The sequence below is a fragment of the Venturia canescens genome, chromosome 9, assembly GCF_019457755.1.
Source record: "Venturia canescens isolate UGA chromosome 9, ASM1945775v1, whole genome shotgun sequence".
NCBI classification, from domain to species: Eukaryota; Metazoa; Arthropoda; class Insecta; order Hymenoptera; family Ichneumonidae; genus Venturia; species Venturia canescens.
The window spans coordinates 11807347-11829982 of NC_057429.1; the positions used below are offsets into that span (position 1 = coordinate 11807347).

The 22636-nt window shown below is 38.2% G+C and overlaps 3 protein-coding genes and 1 long non-coding RNA gene across 6 annotated transcripts in view; 1 reads left to right on the forward strand and 3 right to left on the reverse strand.

Annotated features, from left to right (window-relative positions):
• The first annotated feature begins 257 nt into the window (after window positions 1-257).
• On the forward strand, window positions 258-10961 carry Lap1 (leucine rich repeat containing protein 7 lap1). 2 transcript variants are annotated; one of them, XM_043427707.1, is made up of 11 exons: window positions 258-1083; window positions 1482-1648; window positions 1823-1958; window positions 2050-2339; window positions 2774-3485; window positions 4191-4381; window positions 4487-4600; window positions 4779-5235; window positions 5375-6240; window positions 6427-6498; window positions 6784-10961. In XM_043427707.1, exons 2-11 carry the CDS (start codon window positions 1493-1495, stop codon window positions 6958-6960), a joined length of 3171 nt encoding a protein of 1056 aa, XP_043283642.1. In that variant the 5' UTR covers window positions 258-1083; window positions 1482-1492; the 3' UTR covers window positions 6961-10961. The 2 variants fall into 2 exon arrangements, with proteins under 2 accessions (XP_043283642.1, XP_043283644.1); XM_043427709.1 differs by having other exon boundaries at window positions 4194-4381.
• LOC122415533 (uncharacterized) lies at window positions 3860-4859 on the reverse strand. The gene is made up of 2 exons (XR_006261941.1): window positions 4456-4859; window positions 3860-4364 (listed from the first exon to the last, which is right to left on the reverse strand). It is a non-coding gene; the product is annotated as an uncharacterized lncRNA (long non-coding RNA).
• On the reverse strand, window positions 10960-16106 carry Dbct (Dihydrolipoamide branched chain transacylase E2). Its single transcript, XM_043427712.1, has 5 exons — window positions 14610-16106; window positions 14291-14415; window positions 12967-13531; window positions 11504-11899; window positions 10960-11367 (listed from the first exon to the last, which is right to left on the reverse strand). Exons 1-5 carry the CDS (start codon window positions 14640-14642, stop codon window positions 11137-11139), a joined length of 1350 nt encoding a protein of 449 aa, XP_043283647.1. The 5' UTR covers window positions 14643-16106; the 3' UTR covers window positions 10960-11136.
• A 97-nt stretch (window positions 16107-16203) lies between these two features.
• Window positions 16204-22636, reverse strand: part of mGluR (metabotropic Glutamate Receptor) — a 37634-nt gene continuing 31201 nt past the window's right edge. For both annotated transcript variants that reach the window (XM_043427710.1, XM_043427711.1), the window contains exon 7: window positions 16204-18486. In XM_043427710.1, the coding sequence (XP_043283645.1) occupies window positions 18341-18486 (146 nt within the window). In that variant the 3' untranslated portion in view covers window positions 16204-18340. The remainder of the gene's footprint in view (window positions 18487-22636) is intronic.

Below are 22636 nucleotides of genomic sequence, written 5' to 3' on the forward strand. Positions count from 1 at the left end.
TATTATTCTATAAAGATATTTTATCCTCCATCACATTATTTTGAATATTGATTGAAATTTTGATTCAATATATATTTGTTTTTTCCGTGCGGTTTTACATCAGGTAGCAATTTCTTTTCTGCCAACTGTCGATAACTCAATTTTAATTTATTTGTCGTAATATACGAGTATCTCGCTAAAAATAGAAATTCTTCTGCCGTGCCGTCTCATTGCAAACGAGGCTTTTTCTTCGATTGCCGTTGGTTCAGTGATGGATCAGTAGGCGATCCGCGAAGGTTCTTTTGCCGTTTGTATGCGCCCCCCTCCGATATCTGGGTGGGATATTAACTTCACGCGTTCGAAGTCATAAAAATTCATTCATCTTTCCGCGAAAGATAATCCGCGGCGCGTTGTCACGCGGTCGATAAAGCGTCGTTCCGTTGGGCCGGTCTGCGGCGATTATTGCGAAAGGATCCGACGTCTTTGTCATTTTGACTGAAACGCTCGTTTCGCGAGAACGTCAGGGGAGAAAAAAGGAAAAAGGAGGAAAAAACTTTGTTACATAGCGACCAGCATATGTCTGAATATAAAATTGTGCACTGAAGTTTTTTTAAGCCGAAATCTTCGTTACCCTTTCATTATTTCATTTAAAAATTATTATACTACTATTATTATTATCGTGATTATCGTGGTTCTACCGGGTCTGAGGCTTCGAGTGTTTACAATGGTCCAAGGAATCCTCGAGATCGCGAGACCAACTCGAAGAAAACGTGATTATTATCCAGTCAAAATGGTAGATTAGAGATAGGCTCTTTATTAGCTTTACTTTTATTTATTTTTTCTTTCGGCTTTTTGCATTTTTCCCGTGTTACAATAAGAATAAAATAAAAAATAAAAAGCAACAGAGATCGCATCGACGCGGCTAATGAATTAAATTTCACACGCTCTCACTCGATTGTGTTGTGGAAACGGTTTTCATACTCTCAGCCAAATCGTTCACGTTTTATTCTTCGCCGTGCGTATTCGCTCGAGAAAACCCCTCGGATTATTGTCCTTAAATTGTACAGACGCGCTCGTTCATGGATCATTCCTGACAGATCAAGGGTAAGCTTTGCCAAAGATTTTTTTGCACTTTCTCATTTTTACATTCGTGCAAAAAGTTACACTAATTTTTAAATGTTAAGAACTTGATAGTGTTTCAAAAATGATTGATCTGTAATTAATAATTCAACTAATAGTTACAATTTTTTTGTTGTCAAAAGAAAAATTTTTCAAAACAACGTAGATTCATTTTTGTGGTGAGGAAAATGAAGAATTGGTAGTTTCGTATTTTTTTATTCTTTTTCTAGAGATATTTGAAAAAAAAATCATTCCAAAGAATTCATTTTTATGGTGTCTCATTTCATATATCACTATAAGAGGACCAGAAATAATGGTTGAAAGAAGATTTTCAATTCATATTTGGGTATGAAAAAGTATTGAATTGTGTTATTAATTTTCAGTTCAACCTGAAATGGGTAGTTCTTGGTGGCAGTGTACCGCATGCCTGAGAGCTCAGGAAGAAGACATTTGTGAATTACAGTTGAATCACTGTAATCTCTATGACGTACCGCCGGACGTGTTCATCTATGAGAGAACATTGGAGAAGCTTTATCTTGACGCTAATAGGGTAAAAATCATTCTTGAGTAATCTAGTAAAAAAACTATTGAATACTATTGAAACAACAAATTTCCTTCTACAATATAAGAGCGTACGAAAAAGAAGTTTCGTCTTTATTTTTTACAAGAAATAATACAGTTGTCGGTACAAGGATTGGCTAACTTGATAATGTTTTTTTTGTAGATAAAAGATTTGCCGAGGCCGTTGTTTCAATGCCATGAGTTGCGTGTTCTATCGCTCAGTGACAATGAAATTACTAATCTACCACCCGCCATAGCTTCGCTGATTAATTTGGAACATCTGGACCTCAGTAAAAACAGTAAGCTCAATGACGAATGATTCTTCGGTCTCTGCACGAACCGTTCTATTGATGTTTTCTTTTTGATGTAATTCGTTTGCTCTACTTGCAGGTATAAAGGAATTGCCGGACAGTATAAAAGAGTGCAAAAATTTACGTTCAATCGACATTAGTGTTAATCCATTCGAACGCTTTCCCGATGCTATCACATATATCGTTGGTCTTCGAGAGTTGTACATAAACGACGCTTACATAGAATATTTGCCAGCTAATTTTGGGCGTTTATCAGCCCTCAGAACTCTAGAATTGCGCGAAAACAATATGATGACTTTACCTAAGAGTATGAGCCGGTTGGTTAATCTGCAGAGGCTGGATATCGGAAATAACGACTTCACGGAATTGGTATGTGACCTTCGATCATTATGACATTAGGACTTTGAGAGTCAACAAATCCATTCATAGAAATAGAAAAATTTGCAAAAGTCGTAATGATTTTCCGTTACATAAGTCAATCGATCAGAGATTTGAACTTCATGATACTATTGGCACGTTTTCTCGTGTATCATTTTGCATGATTACTCAATTTTTTTTTTAGAACAAAAATCAGCAACAAACCGCGTGCTTAGAATCGAAACGATTTTCCGTGTCGCTTTTTGCATTTGATAATTTTCTTTTATATGCTCGACACCGAATGGTCGTTTTATCATCAGACGATCGCGCGAAAAAAATGAACCGTATAAAAATTATGAATGATGAATTATTGTTATTCGTATTTTTGACAATTGAATAGTATATCTAATGGAAAATTTGTTTTTTTGTTTAACTTTCTTTCGCAGCCGGAAGTCGTGGGTGATTTGACAAATTTGACGGAGCTGTGGATCGACGGTAACGACATAAGACGGATACCAGTTAATATCGAGCAGTTGTATCGTTTGAATCACTTCGATTGTACAATGAACGCCGTACATTTGGTACCTGCTGAGATTCAAGGCTGGCGCGACATATCAATAATGAATTTCTCGTCAAACGAGATATATCAGCTTCCGGATTCTCTGTGCTATTTGCGCACAATAGTTACCCTTAAAATTGATGACAATCAATTGAACTCACTGCCAGTTGATATTGGACAAATGTCAAACTTGGAGGAGCTTATAGTTACTAAGAATTTTCTCGAGTACCTGCCATCGTCAATAGGACTTTTGCGCAAGCTTCATTGCTTGAACGCTGACAATAATTATTTACGTAGCCTTCCACCCGAAATCGGTAGCTGCACCGCTCTCTCACTGCTCTCATTGAGGTCCAACAATCTATCGAGTGTACCACCCGAGTTAGGACATTTGTCCTCACTCAGAGTTCTCAATCTCGTCAATAACTGCATACAATTTTTGCCCGTTTCTATGCTCAATCTTACCAATTTGAAAGCTCTATGGCTCAGCGACAATCAGAGCCAGCCTCTTGTACCATTACAACAAGAATTTAATACGGAGGAGGATATGATGGTTCTCAGTTGTTTTATGTTGCCGCAAAAACAGCGACAGGAACTCGAACGTAAGTTGAACTCTTGCTCTCCTTCCTCCATAACTTTATTCCATGTTTTCCTTACATCTTCAAATTCATCAAAATGAATCAATTTTCAATAGGATTCTATTTAAAAAAAATTCTTACTTTTCTACTCGAATGCTCATTAAATAATGTAGACGAATTGCGAAAATATTGAGTGCATTCCGTTCTTCAAATACTTTTTTGCAATTGGCATATTCCTCCAATAAAACTCGATAATGTATCGATTAATTGCAATATTGAAATACCCCTACATCATGAGTTCATTTTATGCATGCTGCATAAAGTGGAGAACGAAGAAGCGGAGGTGGAGGAGGAATGAGATGGTAAGGTAGCGCTGCGATAAAAAAATAACCATGATATAATCGATTTTGAAAATTTATTTCCCTCCCAAACAAAATATTTTCTGTTCCTTCGTTTGATTGAATTGAAAGTTTAAGCGATGTAAAATCATTATCATCTTATGAGAGCTCGGAAAACGTTTATTTACATTTGATGCATTTTAGTACATGCCCAAGAATGATTTACCAATTATTTGATAAAGTTTTACATTATATTTTGTAACAATATCCCTACATTTTTATGTACAGTTTGTTATCTTCATGTCTGTTGAATTGAGTGTTGAATGAAGAGCGAAAAATCGATATTTTATGAAGTTTCAACTGACAATTGAATTTTTTTTTTTTTTTTAAGAAGTGGAGCAAGCCGTGGGTCCCATTTCCGGTTCGATCGTTGGCACCGGAAGGAGAATATGTTTTGCCGCCGAAGTTGAAACCGAAGTACCCAGACAATTACATCGTGCACCAACCCCGTATCCTAAAGAGCTCCGAAATCTTGCCAGACACGCCCGCAACCTTCAACATCAGACTGCGCACGATCAGAGGGTATTAATTGATTGAATTTATTCAAGCGTGTTAATCGAGCACACACGTTAACAGGGAAGCACAAAAAATATTACATCGTGGTCAATGAACACTATTTGTTCGTAGGTCCAAGCGGAACGTGAGACTTTGATTAAAGAAGCCGTTGTCGCTAAAGCTACCTCCGTTCTTGGTGTTGCTTCCATTACTGGGACCTGCCCCGCACAAACTAAAAGCAATAAGGTACAAAAAATGGTCTCCGCACGCGATACAGTGGATTTTTTTCCAAAAATAGAGACAAACTTAATTTTCCTGATGAAGGTTCTGAAAAAGTAATTGAATTTGAGACATTTCGACGTGGAAATCCTAGTGAAGGGACTCACTTTCGTTGTTATGAATTTCAATGCATTTCTTTGAACAGAATTCTTCCTACATATCTTCCACAACTGGTGAAAAGCAGTCGGAGAAAATTAACAGCGCGAACGGTTCGGTGAGTCGGGATAAAAGGTTCGATAAAAATGAGGACACGAACGAGGAAGGAAAATGCACCGTAATCGCGAAGGAAATGAGCCCGGAGATACGAGAAGCGAAATGCGTACGTAATCCAACGTCGGATTGTCTCGCAAGAACGCCGACTATTGCGGATTACGTCAACTCGACGTGGAAACCAGAAGAATATTCAAAAACAAATACCGCGAAAATCGTTGAATCGGAAAAACTTGCTGAACCGTACAAAAACACATCGTTTAATACGAGAATCTCGGATCGGTCGAGTTTGCCTACGGGAAAAACGAACGAAGTTCCTCCTGCTCCTCCGCCTTATCACATAGCTGCTGCCTTTTCTAAAAAAGCTGCCCTTTTTCAACAATTTAATCATGGTGAGATGAAAACAGCTTTAAATTTCCATTAGAATGTTTTTGTTCGAATCGAAATTCTGATGAAACTTCAATTAAAATTCAACGTATGCGTAGATCTGTTGATTATAATTTGTGTAAATATTAAAAAAATGGTTTTCAGCTCTACGATCAAACAACTCATCTTCACCGTTACCAACAGTATGTACGAATCATGAAGTGGCTTCTCCCCAGCATCTGCAAAATTCCTCGAAAACGCCCGAAAAACTAGAAAAATCTTTGCATCCCGGATCGATAAACGAGCGCGAAAACGAGTCACAAAATTCATTGGCGAATGGTGACGTTCCAGGACGTGGAGACACGCACGAAGCGAAAGATCGTGCACGTGGGAACGCGGCGTTAGAAACATCGCCGAATATTACGGAGAATCATTTGGAGGGTGATCGGCTGGGATTAAAACCGAGCAGAATCCCTATTTTTCGTACGAAAAATCCTGAGGGTTCGAATTTGGAAATTGATTCACCAGAAAAGTATGCCTCGGGGGAAGATTTCGAGAGGTTGAGGCTGGATCCTTCGGAAATACCGACTTCGCCAGTGACAGGCAAAAAATATCGTAGTCCGCTGTCTCTGCAAACACGTTTATCCGATCGCTCGTTGAAACGTCAAACGAACAATGGAAATTTCTCTCTCGAAGAAACAAACTGTCGTGGAAGTCCGAATGGATCTTTCGAGTCCTGCAACAACGGTTCCGGGTTAAAAACTCCCGGCAAAGATACGCGCAGAGATGACAATATAGAAAGTACAAATTCCCACTCGTTCTCATCAACGTTTGCCAATAATTGCTTCGTTGATGAACTCAATTCCAACAACTTGGAAAGAAACAACGCCTCAGTCATGAACTCGTCGTATGAAACTTCCAATGATCTTGACTCGATCGACACCAACAAATACGATCACGACGACAATGACAATCCGGATAGAAGACCGAGGCATCGATGGATGTTTGGTCCGCACAAAAACGTTAACGTGGTACGTTAATTATCAAAGCGTCCATTATTCGTCGAAGGAGTGACCCTCAAAAAATCATCCAAAAATCGATTTAAAAAAAAATTGAATTCAATATTATGTCCTTATTGATGCGTGACTTACGTTTTCGTATATCAAAAACTAAAATAGCTTGTATTTTAATTTTTCCTTAATCGTTGTCTTTTTCAGTTATCTGTTCAAGTGAGAAAAAATCCGGGGCTCGGATTCAGCATTGCGGGAGGAATAGCAGGCGCCGAAACGGTATGTTGATGTTTGATGACTTGGAGGAAACTATCGATCAATAATGCCTCAAATATTAGAACATTTATAGTTGAATCGCAGCATGAGCTTCGATCGAATTTCGACATTTGTGAAAAATAACATTCTCAGCTTGATCGGTATGCGTAGATTTATGTGAAATTTGTCAGGAATTTCTGTCAATTCTCGATCGTTCAAAGTTGGCCTGTATCTGCCTCCCACTGTTGATACCGTTTAAACTACGATGACGAGTGACTAAAAAAATACAAAAAATGATTGTTTCACCAGGGCATAATTGTGACGAAGGTGAATCCTGATGGACCCGCCCAGGGGACTTTACGTCCAGGTGACAAAATACTGGAAGTCGATGGAATAGATTTCACAAAGTCGGATCACAATACCGCCGTAGCAGTGTTGCGATCAACAGGAGCAATAGTGTCGATGCTAATCAGCAGACATCAATGAACAAATTTCTTCATGAATCTTATGGGAAAACGAATTTTTCATCATTTCAAAGAGTCTAAATTTACGTTTGAGAAAGTTCGTAATTCCAGTGGAAACCTATACAAAAACAAAATCATGCACGCCAAGAAGCACAAATGCACTTTTTTCTGTCTAGACTGAGTAGAATAAAGAAATTCGCTTGACCCCTTCGCAGTGTGGTGAAAATGAGATTTTCGTGCCATTTTCGGGTTGAACAAAAATTCTCATAAATTAAACCACGATGTACAATCGAATCGATGCAGTAGAAATATGTTGTTTTTCAAATGCCCTTATGCGTGTCGTGACACAAAAATGGCACAACTTTTTTTTGCCCCTATGCGTGTCACTCACAGTGAAGGGGTTGATCGTTTAATTTGATCCGACGGGATCAAACTAGAAGAACAGGAGCGTTAAACGTACTTTCGAAAACGTTTCGAAGAGAGATTCAATTTATTTTTCATCAAAATGAACATCCCGCGAAGCCAAAGATTGGCAGAAAAATGAGAGCGGAAATAATGTTGTTTTTACATTTTGTATACGAGCTTCAAATTCGTTGAGTAATATCTATTTCGAAGAGTTCAATTATAATAATGATTGGAGGAGGAAAAAATGGTTGTTAGAAAATTTCTTTTGAATCATGAGGACTGTGTTTTTCGTTGTTCAATCGAGTCGCGATGTAATGTTTACGCACATTTTTCCCTCTTCCTGAGCACAAACGCGTATTCAACAGTAAAAGGGAAAAGAGATCGAACGAAGAGTGAGTTTCGTGAAAAACAAACGTGAATTTGACTCGACACTCGTTCGTTCTGTTTTACCGTACTGACAATGTGCCACAAACAAAACAAACAAATATTTATTAACGATATACACGCATATTACAAACATAAAAATATATGCACATATATACATATATATCAATAAATATGTATATATGTTTATGTATTATACATATATATTATACACAACAAAAATTTATATGATATAGTTATTCGGATTAAGACGTAGAAAAGAAAGGAAAGATATTCTTCTATGTGCCGTACTTTTATCGGATATAATGTTATATATATACACGTATCGCACTGTTATCAACGGTATAGGATACTCTATGACTGGTTACAATAATTTAGAAATTCACAGCCCGATGTTGTCTGCTTGGTCGTTTTTCTTTGCTTAAAAAAGATCGTTTTCGTGGATAGATAATCTCTTTTTTTTCATGCTCATCGTTTCATGTTTCCGACTGATTGAGGTCATTAGGTCGTGTATTTTTGTTCGATATCTCCTGATTTTTGTTCCATTGGCAAATGATGAGAAGCGAAATAAAGTTGAGGCGAGAATAATTTCGAAAGAGGCATATTTACGGGCTGAATTTGTTAGATCGTTCATAACTTTCGATTCTTCTATTTTTTCATGAATTTTTTAATTTGTTATAACTTGTGAAACCGCCATTTGAAAAAAGCTTTCTTTCCCTGTGCATTTGTTGTAGTTTTGCGACGTGTTTTTTCTCTAGTTCACAAAGCTCGTGGCTTTTTATGAGCGTTGTTAGAATTATTGTCTCGGAGGATTATAGACGCGTTAGGACCACTTTGCATGAGTGTTATTAGTGAACAGAAATACTGCCATTCGAAAGAAAAATATTGTATCGTTCTTGTTCGTATTATCGTACTTGCATTTATTTCTATTCGACGTTTCGTGGCAACTCCTCTGTTCTTCTTCTCAGCAACCGACTGACGTTGGAAGAGTCGTGTAGAACATGTCGAGCACTCATTTATCGTAAGTGCGATTGCATCGATATTTACTCGAAATTGAAGAAAATGTAAATTCCAAACCTCTTTCGACAAATGTACCCTCCGACCGTAGATTTCTTTATTACGGCAGTACCTTCGATATTTAATAACACGTAAGACGTCCTGTGACGCGACACTATGAGACTAAACCAGAGATGGTTGCGTTGTATCACTTTTTTCTCACTTACGATCTTTCGTGAACGAAACACGAACAGATTCAATATCGTATTTTTCTATGTTTCATATTTCTACTGGTCTTCAAAAAAAGTGCAAAATTTTTCTCACAAATTTCGGTATTCATATATCTATAAGATTGTTATTCAAAAATTATATACGCGGATGAAAATGAAGAAATAATTTCTCGTACCCATCTTTGGACTAAAAATTAAATGGAGTTTTTACGCTTCTCTTTGCGATATATAAAAAAAAAAATTCTCAACACGAATAAAGCACACACAAATGCAGTTGAACTGCGACTATGTTTAACTCGAAAATTGAGATTTGCTGCGATTCGACAGGCTCAATTCGGTAAATCATGGATTTCCTATTTTTTAAAAATTTTCATACGCTTTTTTTTCGTGAATTTGTGAATTTGAAGGAACAGAACTTGGTACAACAAGTTGACTGAATTATTTTTCGCGTTGTTTTCTAATCTAATGCTTCAGGGTTTGGACCTGTGAAATGGGAGCTTGTCGGAACAGCGAATCTCTAGTTTTTCCATCGATAATCAACCATCGACTCTATTTTTTTGTCGTCTTCTTCCATGGATTCACTAGCACGTAAGATCCTTCTGCGAGCGAAGACTTCGAGTGATAAATACATAAAACATTGAAACAAGTGGACACACAAAAATTATTATCGTTATAGCATTACAATAGAGAGGGAAGAAGCGAAAAAGAGCAATTTCTTCGTGTCACGAAATGAATCATTTCGAAGTTCATCGCCTCTGGATTTAAGATTTTGCGAGAGCGAAGTAAGATTCGGGAATCGTTGCAACAGCTGAATTTCATGACATTATCTCGGTAATTTTGAAGGATTAAAGTAACCAATCGATTTCCTGAATATCTAAGAAAAATGCGGCGAGAAAAATCATGAGCACTCGAGCAATAATAATCAGTTCATCGGTTGCTATTTTTCACTAAAACGTATTTAAGAAATCACACGGACACGCTCGTATATATACGTCAAGTTCAATTTAGCGCCCTAGTCATATTGGAAGATTTTTTGCCAAGTCCGACTGTAATGTGTGAACGTATACATATATATGAATATATATATTTATTATGCATATTCTCATACCAGATTCTGCTCTACGAAAAAAATGTCATTTTTTAACTGCGAAAAGAAACTCGTATGAAAATTCTAGCAAGGGAATTATTGAAAATTTGTCTAACCCGATGATCAAACGATGAAATTCAATTGAGAATGGGGTCGTTTTCAAAAGCATCGGGTTTGTTTTCGAAAAATACATCTCCGAGGGTTTCTTTCCATGAGAATTTTTTAACGGGATTTTCTTTTGGCAAATCGGAGTTAAAAGTCGAGAGCACTCGTGATCAACTGAGGCAAGAATGTGAAAGGTGATATATGTGAATATATATTTTTTCGTCGTTGAAAATTTCATTCGAATTGACGTTATGAATAATACTCTCAATGACACTGATGTTTCATTAAACTTTGGTGTTTCGATCGTGCCCAGTTAAAACTTATTATAAGGACAAATGGAAGAAAGAATAAAAAATATAACAAAATAATAATTATAACAACAATAATAATAATTGTAACGAATAAGTTTTCAATGAAGCGGAGATTTTTTAAAGTGTCAGAATATCTCGGTCGTCGGGGCCGAGAGAAAGAGGGGGAGAGAGAACAGTGAGATCTCAAGTCAAATGACGGATTAGATTGTAAATAAAATAATGACTATCCAAGGACCACGAATATGAAAAAAATTTTAAAATAACAAAAAAAATGAACGTACACCGTTTCTACTTCTCCTACTCCAACTAAACAGACTGACTATATACGTTTTTCGATGATTTGTATTATCGTAATAATATAACGTAGTGTTTGATGGAAAAACTAAACCGAAAAGATCATACTATCTGAAAATAAAATGACTAAAATCCACTGAAAAACGTTGAAAGAACCGCATGTGAAATTTGTGAAATGGAAAAATACAAAATAAATATAAATGTAAATATATAAGCAGGATACAAGGACCAATGCGTATGATCCTCCACTCTTTTTATTCTCAACATTGGCATATAAAAAAAAATGTTTTTTTCCTCTCGCTCAAGAAAAATCATTTGAACGGCGAAACATTATTTGTACGTTACATTCAATTATTTAATTTATTTGATTTTATTTGTGTTTTATCTTATAAAAGTAAATGAGAAGGATTCTCCACGAAGTGTCGCCAACGGTTTGAGAATTTGGCCATCGTCACGCCGTCCACCACTCGATGATCCGCCGCCCAGCTCACCGTCAATATATCCGCCGCAATCACGTTTTGTAGCTTGTCAAACCTCGGCAGTTTTTGGACTTTTCCTATTGCACCGATCACCACCTGGGGCTGGAGAATCACTGGTTTCGTGTAAGTCCCTCCAACCTGTGAATCATTGAACGAATAACGCTCAAAAATGTCATTCTCTGAACTTATTTTGTCAAAATTGTTTTTTCTTTTTTTTTTTTCTTTTTTGTAAATTTTGGTAAAATTATTTTCAAATTGTAGAAATTAAACTCACGACGCCAATATTCGACAGAGAAAATGTTCCTCCACAAATGTCACCCAAAGGAATGCTACATTTTTTCCCAAGTTCTTGAAGTCTATTCAATTCTTTAGCGATCTCGGAAATACTGAGATTCTCCACGTTTTTTATGTTCGGAACGACCAAACCATCCGGTGTATCCATTGCAATACTTATATTGTGTTCTTTGAGGAGTTTAAGCGTTTGGGAACTTTCGTCCAGCCAAGAATTCAATCGAGGAAATTCGTGCAATGCCCGCGATGCTGCTTTTATGAAAAATGGCATAAATGACAACGAGATTCCTTGCTCCTTCATGTGATCCTTTACCTCACTTCTGTAAAGCACGAGTTTCGTCACGTCACACTCATCGCTGTAGACGAAATGAGGTATGTTCTGAAAAACAAATGCGATTTCACGTTACATTGGTTCGTTCGGTCTCTTCGTCAGTTTTGCTTCAATTGATACGAAAAAATATGATTTTTTTTTTTCATTTACTTTTTTAATTTTTAACTCCTGTACTGCATGCTAGTCAAATGAGTGCTAAATTTTCAAAACGCTTTTAGACCAAGTTTAACGTACCGATTAAATGTATTGTTAGTGGATTTGTATTAACAGCATATCTCATTAAGATGTAAAAATATAAAAAAGGATAGTTTTGCAAAAGCATCAACTGATAAATGCAAATTTTCATGATGACACATTTTCACTGGTATTTTTCAAAGAATTATCTGCATTTTTTGATCGACTTCATTGCAACAAGTCTCATTATTTTGTTCGTCAACCGGTCCTCTGTGAATCCACCGTGTAGTTGTTTTTTTAACTTGATCGTTTCACTGTTGCAGCCAATTGTTCATTAAGTGAAAAAACTTTTTCATTCATAATTTCTCTCTCAGGAATGAGTTTAAAGGAAAATCTACGCGGTAAATTCGTAGAGGATCAGTTGAGGAACAAAATGAGACTTGGTGCAATAAAATCGGTTAAAAAATACAGACGATTCTTTGAAAAATACCTGTGAAAATGTGTCATCATGGAAATTTGCATCTATCAGTTGATAGTTTTGCAAAACTATCATTTTAAATATTTTTTCACGTTAATAAAATATGCTTGAATACATATCTACTAAGAATAAGTTTAATCGGTACGTTGAACTTGGTCTAAAAACGTTTTGAAAATTTAGCACTCGTTTGACTAGCATACAGTACAGGAGTTACCTTAAATCATATTTTCATCAGAATGTGAATATATTTTATTGAAATATTTCTATCTATTTTCGTCAGATTCAAACGTTTTGTGAACATAAAATTTTTCATCATTATAGTAACAAACGCGTTTCTCGAAAATTGTTATAAATTATCGAATAAACAAATAATTTCGATCAACTATTGGGAGAACAATGATAAAAATAATAAGTTTGTGAAAAATAAGATATTTATAAATGCAGAATTTTGTTTCAGGCTTACGAGAGACTGAGTCATGGATTTCCACATGGATTTTTCGTAGCCTTTGAGAGAGACAATTCCGCTAGCAGATTGATCAGGGCTTGTAACGAAATTGGCACGAAATCCTGTCGCCGTCGAGCTCTTCCCGGGGGATTTTTTTTCCAAATAGCCAAGTAAATCTTCCTTGAGAACTCTGCCATTTTTACCGGTCGCAGTGACCTCGCCGAGATCGATATTATTCTCCCAAGCGATTCGCCGCACCGCCGGCGTGGTGAGGAATTTTTTAATCGATTCAACATTCGTGTCGTCGTGATTGACGTGCGCGAGATGAACATTCGGCGGTGCACTCGCGGCCAAATTTTCACCGGCTTCCGCTCTTATCTGATCGTCCGTCGTTACACCCGGAATATCGTCCAATAACTCGATATCCACGAGGGAATCACCCACCAACGCTGTTTCATCGATCTTGTAATGAAGCGTTCGAACATGACCGTCGTAGCGACTCGTTATCGTTACCGATGCTTTGTCACTTTGCACTTCGCAGATTTGATCGAATTGGGCTACCTTGTCGCCTGGTGATACGAACCTGCAAATTTATTCGTCCTTTCACACTTTCATGCATAAACTTGATAACATTTGAGGGAACTAATCGAAAAAGAGATTTTTTATATCCGAGGCTCACTTTTCTTTTTTCACAAAAAACTAACAAAGTTTTATTCAGCAATTGCCATTCCTTTTATTCCACTCGTCGCAGCTGTCGTGCTGTCGGACTTTCTAACACTTTTATGAAAATAATGATAACTCGAGATATTCAAATGCGATCGTTATTTCAATTTTTTAACTATCTTCACCAAATTTATTCTTACCGAGTAATTGTCGAGGTGAAAAATACAGATTTTATGAATTTTCATTTCATCGTTTAAAGTCACAATCGCGGCGCGTTATTATTTTCAGGTTTGCATTTATCGAATTCAGCAGTTGAATCTATACCGGTGAGAAAATCTCTCGTCGCGAGACTAACGTTGAAAGTACTGGAAGCACGACCGCTGACCGGTTGAACTGAACTCTTTTCACTTCACTCATTTCCCTTCGAATATTCCAGTTTTGTGAAATGAATTGGAAATTGTGTCATTGTTTTAGTATGTTACCGAGCATCGTTTGAATAATTTTCGAATAAATAAATTTCGTCTAGCGCAACCGCAAGAGATACGTTATGCTGGGAGTTTCATGAAATTGAGCACAAAACTGAATTGGTCATGGGTCGATAAGAGCAATGCTGCATGACAGAAAATGGAGCTGAATGTTTATACGAAATATTTCACGTCCATGAGATAAAATACGTCACCATTCTTTAATGGTAACTTCGCGTATTCCCTCGCCGATGTCGGACAATTTGAAAGGTACGACAGTCCCATATTTGGCCGAGCTGAGCGAGAGAAACCGACCACTTCCAGCACAGGCGACTTTGCCCTGTCAAAAAATGGAATACGAAGCTGCTCGAATAAGTTGAATAATTCGATCTAAACAAATCGATCCAGAATTCTATCTCACTCGAATTTTATCCATACATTTAACAAATAAATTCCAAACTTCTGAAAAAAAATCTACAAAATATAAAAATACATTGGATAATGGAAAAAAAACGAGGTATTTGTAACAATTACCAGTCGCACGAACGCTGAAACACGCAAAGCCATTCTCCGATTGCTGTTTACGCCCGACGAAATGATTCTTCACTCGAATAATTACCAGAAAATTTATAAGCACACAGATTTCAAATGAAATAATGTTTCGTACTGTTAACAATAGTGAGTGTTTTCTCAATGAAAGTTCAACATGTTATTCGCTTCACTATAGCACGATCGTATGTCTTTTCACTGCGTGATTTTTATTGTGAATAATTCTCGTATTATAATCCATACCAGAAAGAAATTCATGATTACGTAGCCAACGTGTCAATAACACTGATAAGAAGTAAGACGGAACAACATGTGGCGCACGCACACGTAGTCTCCGTTCTCGTTCCGCTCTCTGCAATACACTGATGGCGCAACCAGTTTTTCGAGATATTGAAATTCTAATAATTCTCAATCACTCAGCTTTTGAGGCTCCGTGCACTACTTTATGTTGAAAACTCTATCGACCAAACTAGTTCAGCCCACTCACTGGGACCGGCCGAACCAGGTTATCCTTTAAGCTTCGGAGGCCAAACTAGTTCGGACTACTCGATGCGCAGGCTCAGGCCTTGGGCCGGCAAAACTAGTTTAACTGGCAAAATCGTCAGGCAAAACTAGTTTATCTTCCTAAGGGGGCGGGTAAACTAGTTTTTCCTTCAAACTAACTGCGCCCAACTAGTTTTTCCTGCAACTTGGGCAGTCTAAACTAGTTTTCCCTAAAAATTGGGCAGTCTAAACTAGTTTTTCCTACAACTTGGGCAGTCTAAACTAGTCAAATTGGAAAACCGGGCAAAAAAAGTAATAATTTATTAGGAAATTGGGCAAATGAGCAAAATGAAAAAGCAGATTCGCTTATTTGAAGAATTAGCCCATCAAAACCAATTTACAGGAGAACTAGTTTATCCTAAGAGTCGAAAAAGTCGGCCAGGAATAACTAGTCTGGCCTGGGAATCGATAAGCAAAAAACTGGTTCAGCCTGAGAACAGAGTTTCGTTGTTCCACCGGCCGCAAACTCGGTAATTTATAAAATCACGACTCTTGATTACTGTAATCAAATGAAATTCGTTGAATTAAAATCCAGCGTCCGGTGTTCAGCTCTCCTCGGTCGTATGGCGTAATGAAAATCGAGATCATGACCCCGACGGAGAGACATTTATCCGCAAACTTATTTTGAGCCGCACGGGCAACGAACAATGTGCGAACGAATTTTTTTTCGGTTTTGAAATTTCACGAACGAAGATAATCGACGTTATTTTATGTTCGTTTGGCTAGGAATTTGAGTTTAAACATTTGCTTCGTGTGGGATACCAAGCTCTGATAAGAAAAACAAACCGACCTGCTTTTACCTCTGGCCACTTGTTTTTTTTCCCTATTTATATTGCTGTCGAGGTAATTAGTTCGTAAATGTAAACACGCCGAGGTAGAAAATAACACACGATTGTATTTTCGCTAATGGCCACGAAATTCCTCTAAAAAAAGGGAGTAAAAACAAAATAAAATGCAACATAAATAGAAGGGAACGAGGAGCGGACGAGGCAGCAGGAGAGGCGATCGTGCGAATGACGAGTGAAACGAAATCTCATCGTTTTTTCGAATTTCTTATATTTCCTGCGATTCTTCCAGTGCCTCGAATAGAACTTTCAATGGAATTCAACGTTCGAGTATATAACAACAACCATCTCTCTGCTTAATGATATTGAATTAATATTAAAATCACAACAGTGATATCGATATTGCGCTCGTTAAACTTAATTACTAGTAATATATCGTCGCGACCAATGGGCTTGTAGGCAGGAGAAAAACGAATGAACGAAGCACCGAAAGCGGGTATCGAATGTCGAGTTTTTACTGTCTCGTTATTCCGTAGTTTATCGTCAAATAATTCAAGTTTTCGGTTGTGAAATTTGAAAAATTTGGAAAACGAGAATCGCTCTGGGGTGAAACCCGGCGATGAGTGGATGGCGTTGCGCGACAGGCTTCGACAGAGCTTGGTGGATAGCGCCGTTTTACAAACGAGTGCGATTGTCCCGGGACAGATGATGAATTTTGAAAAAATATATGCACGCCTGTACGATTCCGTTTTCCGCATTTGGCGCTCGTTATACTTTGTAAATATGTGTATCGATCGTTGACTGCATTTAGTCCGTCTTAGGAGTGATTAAAAAACGGATTAATGACCGAAGAAGAGGCGCACGATGCGAACAGCGAAGATGCGTTTAGGCTCTCGAGGGTGAATTATCTTCGATTCCACCGTCACCCTTCGACGTTTCGCTCCGCGTCGCTTATCGCTCGTAAGCACAACAACCCCTGCCACGCGTGGGGTTGGGAATTGAAATAAATGACTCGGCAATAAAGCAAGCGAGTAAAACATGTTTTTAGGTCGCGCGAGCTTCTTTTTCTCTCTATGAATAAATGTTGTCCACGAAAAAATACATTCACACGTTCGAGCGGTAACAATATTAGGCAACGACAATAATGACGGGTGATCGATATACAATTCTCCTCCTTTTTATCTTCCACCTTGTTGTACCTTATTCGAATAATGTGCGAACGATGAGGCCGATACAGACAGTTGCCGTGACACATTTTTTCAATATACACGTGAACGAGTCGCGACCAAAACAAGTGAAACACGATGAGGCTTTTCTAAGGGCCAACTTTCCTCGATCAGCCAGCACCAATCCCATTCTCATTCAGAAGCTGACAATATTAGCCACGAATTTGAAGAGTTCATTTGGAAATCCTCCAAATTTTAAGAGACCTCCGAAAAAGGTGATTTTGCTCCACTCGTTTTGGACCCAACCGTGCAGAAACGACTTTGGTTTCTCTCTCTATATATATTTATTATGTAACTTATTGCTAGACGATGATGTTTATTTATCGAGGGCGAAGTATATCGACAGGCCCTCATGTTCGTCGATCTAAATATTTTCTCTCGTATATCGAACTAATCAACATCATTAACTCGTTTACTCTCATCCATTTGTCATAAATAATCTCTAATATTAATATATATATATTTGTCTATCGGGGTGAGCCAGTTTGAGGTTTCCTCTTTGATGATGAGAAATTACGAGAAAGAGGGATGCAAAGGGAGACGGAAATTGAGGCGGTTCTTGTAAAATGCTGGAGAGATTATAATCGTCTTGATCGATTGATATTTTTTCTCGGCAAGTCGATGATTCGGAAAGAAGAAACTGAAAAACGGACGAGCGCGGCGTATGTCGTGGTATACAAATCGGATTTGTCGCACTCAATCAAGGCGACTTCCACTCCCCGCGACGTTCAACATGGCGCACAATCTTGCGGGATTCGAAACGACGAAGATTGATGAATGTTAGCAAACACATTTACAGTTTTCCCTTCGCTTCTCTCTCTCTCTCTCTCTTCCTTTAATCTCGGCTGTTTAAATTTTCGCGTCCGTAGCGAGCTCGATCGCGAGTTCGGATAATCGATTTGATGCATTTTTCACGAAGTTATTCGCCGGCCAATTCTCCCTCCCTCCCTCCCTCGACGTCCTTGAGCGCTCGTTTCTTTTTCAGGAACTTGAACGACGAGATTCCTCCTCTTTGGCCTTTCCTCCGAGCTTGTATTGCTCCAGCTCTCACCTTTTTTCCTCTCGAACAGATACGCCAACATTCGCACGCAGACACACACATACGCGAGCTTACGCAGACACCGACATCGTACAAATTTAATCACGCTAAGTTCAGCGAAGTTTAGAGCTGGGCAACTTGCTCGTTATTCGTCTGATTCGAAGCGTTCGAAGCTAAAGAAATCTCCGTAACGCCGACGGACGTTTGCACCACCGCGCAAAGGGCACTTCGAAGGGGCACGTGTTCACTTCCCGTTTCGCATCCAGTGTCTGTGAAAACAAAACAAAAATCAAATTTCCTTCTTTCGAATCGCTCGATAATCGAACAACTTTAAATTAAATCACGAGACATTTTTACCTCGGAAAGCCACATAAACATCGAAACGCGATAAAACAGAAAATGAAAGCAAAATAATCGGAGATCAGATACAAAAACAATCGTCGGTTTTGACAAATTGTTGAAATAGCACAAAAATTTCATCGAACGACATGATGTGTTCGTTCAAAACGGCGTCCGGCCTAAATAACCTCCCTCGAAATAACCACGCTCTAAATAACCTGGTAAAATAACCAACGAACGAAATAATAACCATGAACAATATAACCCATGGACGGGACAACCACGAGAATAATAATCGTCATTTGAAGTGAGCTTATTTAACTCAGTAATGCGATATTTTTATTACTAGATTCGAAATGCTTCGTTATAAATTTACTGTCTATTGTTTTTAACATATTCAACATCTCGAGATGTCTCGACAACACCCACCCCGCAATTTTTCTTCCCCCGCATTGGTACGTCGTGCACGTGTGTTTTTGTTTGTTTTGGGATATCAGAGTTATTCTGTTCATGGTTATTTTGAGCGAGGTTATTTGGGATGGGAACCGTTCAAAAGATTGGAAATAAAAAATGAGAGAAAATAATTATATGAAAAAGCTGCAAGTAGAAAAGTTTAATGGCAGTACAAGATCCTGGGTCCAAATGATTGGAAGGCAAAAAAACTTGATGTCCAGCTCCAGGAGGATGCGACGAAAGTTCTTGTGACAAGAAATTTGTTAACCGGAGGTTTGTTCGAGCTGAATAACGAGTTTTTTTCGAGGGAATCGATTGAGCTAGCAGCTATGAAACTGAGGTAAGGAAAATAATACAAGCAGTGGGTTGTTTGAAAATGGTGCGATCCCTTTGGGAAAGGAAGAGAAAAAGGGGAGGATGGGAGGAGGAGGTTGGCGTCTTATTGTCGTTGCTAAGAGTCGGTAGAGAGTTTTGTTTGCGTGTTATTTGAAGGAGAGACTCTCGGAGGGTTGCATCGATCACGAGATGGGGAAGGAGGTCAGGGTCGTCAATGTCAAAGAGGCATCGCGAAATGACCTCAAAGCCAGGATCAGCTTGGGTCGGCTATGAATAAAAGGCTTTTCGGATGAAATCAATAAGCAGTAATAATAGTTGAAAGGATTATTGATCGCGTCAAGCTTCTCAGACGCTCCTCGATACCGAAGTGGGCAAGGAGGGCGCCAAATTAGCGGAATGTGACAGGCGCTCAGCTCGTCAGTGTTTTTCTTATCGCGCGTATCGCTTTTACTCGAGTTTCCTATTTTTTCACCTACCGGAGGGTCGTCAGTAGGGAATAAGCGACCTTGAACCGTTCGAAATCACGGCGCCCTTCGTCCCGAAGCGTACTTAACGACCCATTAAGGATTAACAAAACGCGATAATATGTTAACGCCTCCTATCGGCCAGGATTTTCCTCGCAAACGCGAAAGATCCGAGCTTCCAAACTCCCGCGTCTAGTTTAACCGGCACGTCGTCCTGACATCAGTCAAGCTTTATCGAGCCCGGATCTCATGTAAGAAGGGTTGACCGTACTCGATCAGGATTGCGCTCAGACACACCCGACAACCTGTGTTTTATGGCAACTCCTTAAACTTTCCTTTGGCCTGTACAAGCCAGCAGAGTAATGTTCCGTTTATTGATCATGCGAGCCTTGGCCTTCCGAGCTGGGAATAAACAATGTACCATTCCTGAATTTACAACCTCCATCATTCAAAATCCAATCTTCCAAATCCCACTACTTTTTTCCCCGTCGAACCTCCGCCTCATTTACATATTGGAATTCAAATGAAATATTACATCCGATCGTTTAGTCAGCCCTCCGCTTGCTTACACACTTTTTTACCACGTTTCCTTACCATATCGAGAGCGACACCAGAGAGAAAAAGAGAGAGAGAGAAAACAATCACGATTTTTTCTTATATATTTATGTACCAAGAAATCCTCCTTAAGGAAACATTCTTTTGGGGATCCCCGAAGGAATCATCCTTCGAGACTCTCGCTTTCGATGATAATTACGTAGTACAGTTTTGTACTGCCAAAAGTCACCACATGTTTCAGAGTAAAAGTATTGGACACCAACTTCCCTCGTATGTCGTTGCATTTACTCTGGTCAATGTCACTTTGTGTGTTTTCAGAAAGTTTGAAAGATAAAAAATATGAAAAAATGGGATAAACGAAAAGAAGTGTAGCGCGTGAAGAGAGAAAAGCAGAATACAAGAGACTGAAAATATTTGCAAAGATGTAAAAATTGAAAAAGGAAATAGAAAATCTAAAAGAGATGGCGAAATTAGCCCAATCCGGCAAGAAAAGATTGTCAATGAAGATCGTGCCAACGAAGGTAACTGTCCTGTTTTTGATCGACAGAGCTCAATCAAATGATTGGTAGAGCTTATTTTTGTACGATAGGACGCCAAACAGAAATCTAAACGGATAGAGCCCGATCATACGATGAGACACTAGGGAAAAACTTGATTTATAAGAGAAAATCACACAGGGAATTGAACATTTTATTACCATTTACGATTTTGAAGTAGAAAATTATCATTATGATGGATTTACAGTTTTTGTCTGTTCAGTAGAAAAAGGGCATATAAAATGTAGTTTCGTTGTTTAAAGACTTTTGGATTGGAGATATCGGAAGTCATGGAAACGAATGAATAACAAGGTTGAAAGAGTGAGAATTCTGGAGACAAGATATGAAAAATATCGATTAATAAATAACATCCAACTTATTCGTATAAAATAATAAAAATCTATTGTTTTTCTTACGACAATTTCATTTTTCTTTTTTCACCCCTTTAATCGCATGAGATGGAGAAAACAGATATCGCTATGACAGAGGATTTGCATGTCGAAAAAACATTTCACAATAAAGATGCAGGGGTCGAGTCAGCTGATCTCGATACGCTTGGAAAACTTGGAAAGGACCCTACGAAAGTCACACGCAGCAGGATTCACAAAAAAAAATAGCCACGACCAGAAAACTGCGATTTAGAGGCACCAAAGCTTAACGTCGAAGTGGCAGCAACAATAAATGAATTGGCTTTAAAGAGAGATGCACATTTCTTTGAGAGGCAAAATTAAATAGATTTATCATGAAGAATAATTAGACGTTAAAGTAGTTCTAGACAAGGCAGAAATAGACACTTTTCTGTATGGCGAGAATTTAACTAATAAAGTTAAAGAAGCCTAAACTATTACCAAGGTCAGCAAGGAAATGAAGGCACAGCCGATAATCAACAAAGAGCGGACGGTAAAGCCGGCAAGGAATTTAAATTGGAAACGCCCGTTTGTCGAATAGAGAGCATACCAGCGCACAAACGGGCAATCGGTACAACAATTCGTCTTATCCAAAAAGATCTCATTCTCAACAAGAGAAAGCATCAACCGAAATCAACGAATTGGAAATCCCAACCAGGATATCGACCAGCATGGAACTCGAACAGGAAGAGGTTTAGAGGTGAAACTTGCATGCAGATTAAAGCATTTTAACCGGTTGACTGGTGAGCTTTTTACCAGTTTTTGTGCCAAAATGGTACGAGCCAATACGCTACCGAAAATCACGATAATTTATTTCTGAGGGTTTCCGAGTTTGCCGATTCCATTTTCATGTGATAAAGCATGAAATTTTCGCAGTGAAAAATTAACAAATTTCACCCTGAACCCCTATTTTTCACATTTTTGGGGGTACCGAATTTTGTTTGATATCGATGAAAGAGTTAAGTGTGCTAAAAAACTAAAAATTTTCATGTCATATAGCATGAAAATCCATTGAAAAAACGAAAAATTTTACCCTCAACCTTCGATTTTCCCCATTTCCAAGGGTAGTGGGGTGAAAATTAAGTTCAAAAATCGACTCAGCGACCCAAAAAACCATTGTATACCAATTTTTGTCCAAATCGGTTGAAAATTTAAAAAGTTATTTTAATATGTACACATATGATACAAAACCAGAATGGGCCCGACTTTTTTTTGTACATATATGATCCAATACCAGTCAACCGGTTAAAAGGGAGTGAGAATCCATAACAACGGATCTTTCCATATCAAGATTCATCAATGGATATACAATACCGTTCAAAGTTTCAC

What these genes read in the sequence shown, in the direction of transcription:
- Lap1 (XM_043427707.1), top strand. Translation starts at nt 1,493, where the DNA reads ATGGGTAGTTCTTGGTGGCAGTGTACCGCATGCCTGAGAGCTCAGGAA. An exon ending in AGACTGCGCACGATCAGAGG is followed by an intron (nt 4,382 to 4,486) that starts GTATTAATTGAT and finishes ATTTGTTCGTAG; the next exon opens with GTCCAAGCGGAACGTGAGAC. An exon ending in GAATAGCAGGCGCCGAAACG is followed by an intron (nt 6,499 to 6,783) that starts GTATGTTGATGT and finishes TTGTTTCACCAG; the next exon opens with GGCATAATTGTGACGAAGGT.
- Dbct (XM_043427712.1), bottom strand. Translation starts at nt 14,642, where the DNA reads ATGGCTTTGCGTGTTTCAGCGTTCGTGCGACTG. An exon ending in GAAGTTACCATTAAAGAATG is followed by an intron (nt 13,532 to 14,290) that starts GTGACGTATTTT and finishes ATAAATTTGCAG; the next exon opens with GTTCGTATCACCAGGCGACA. An exon ending in AATCCATGACTCAGTCTCTC is followed by an intron (nt 11,900 to 12,966) that starts GTAAGCCTGAAA and finishes TTTGTTTTTCAG; the next exon opens with AACATACCTCATTTCGTCTA.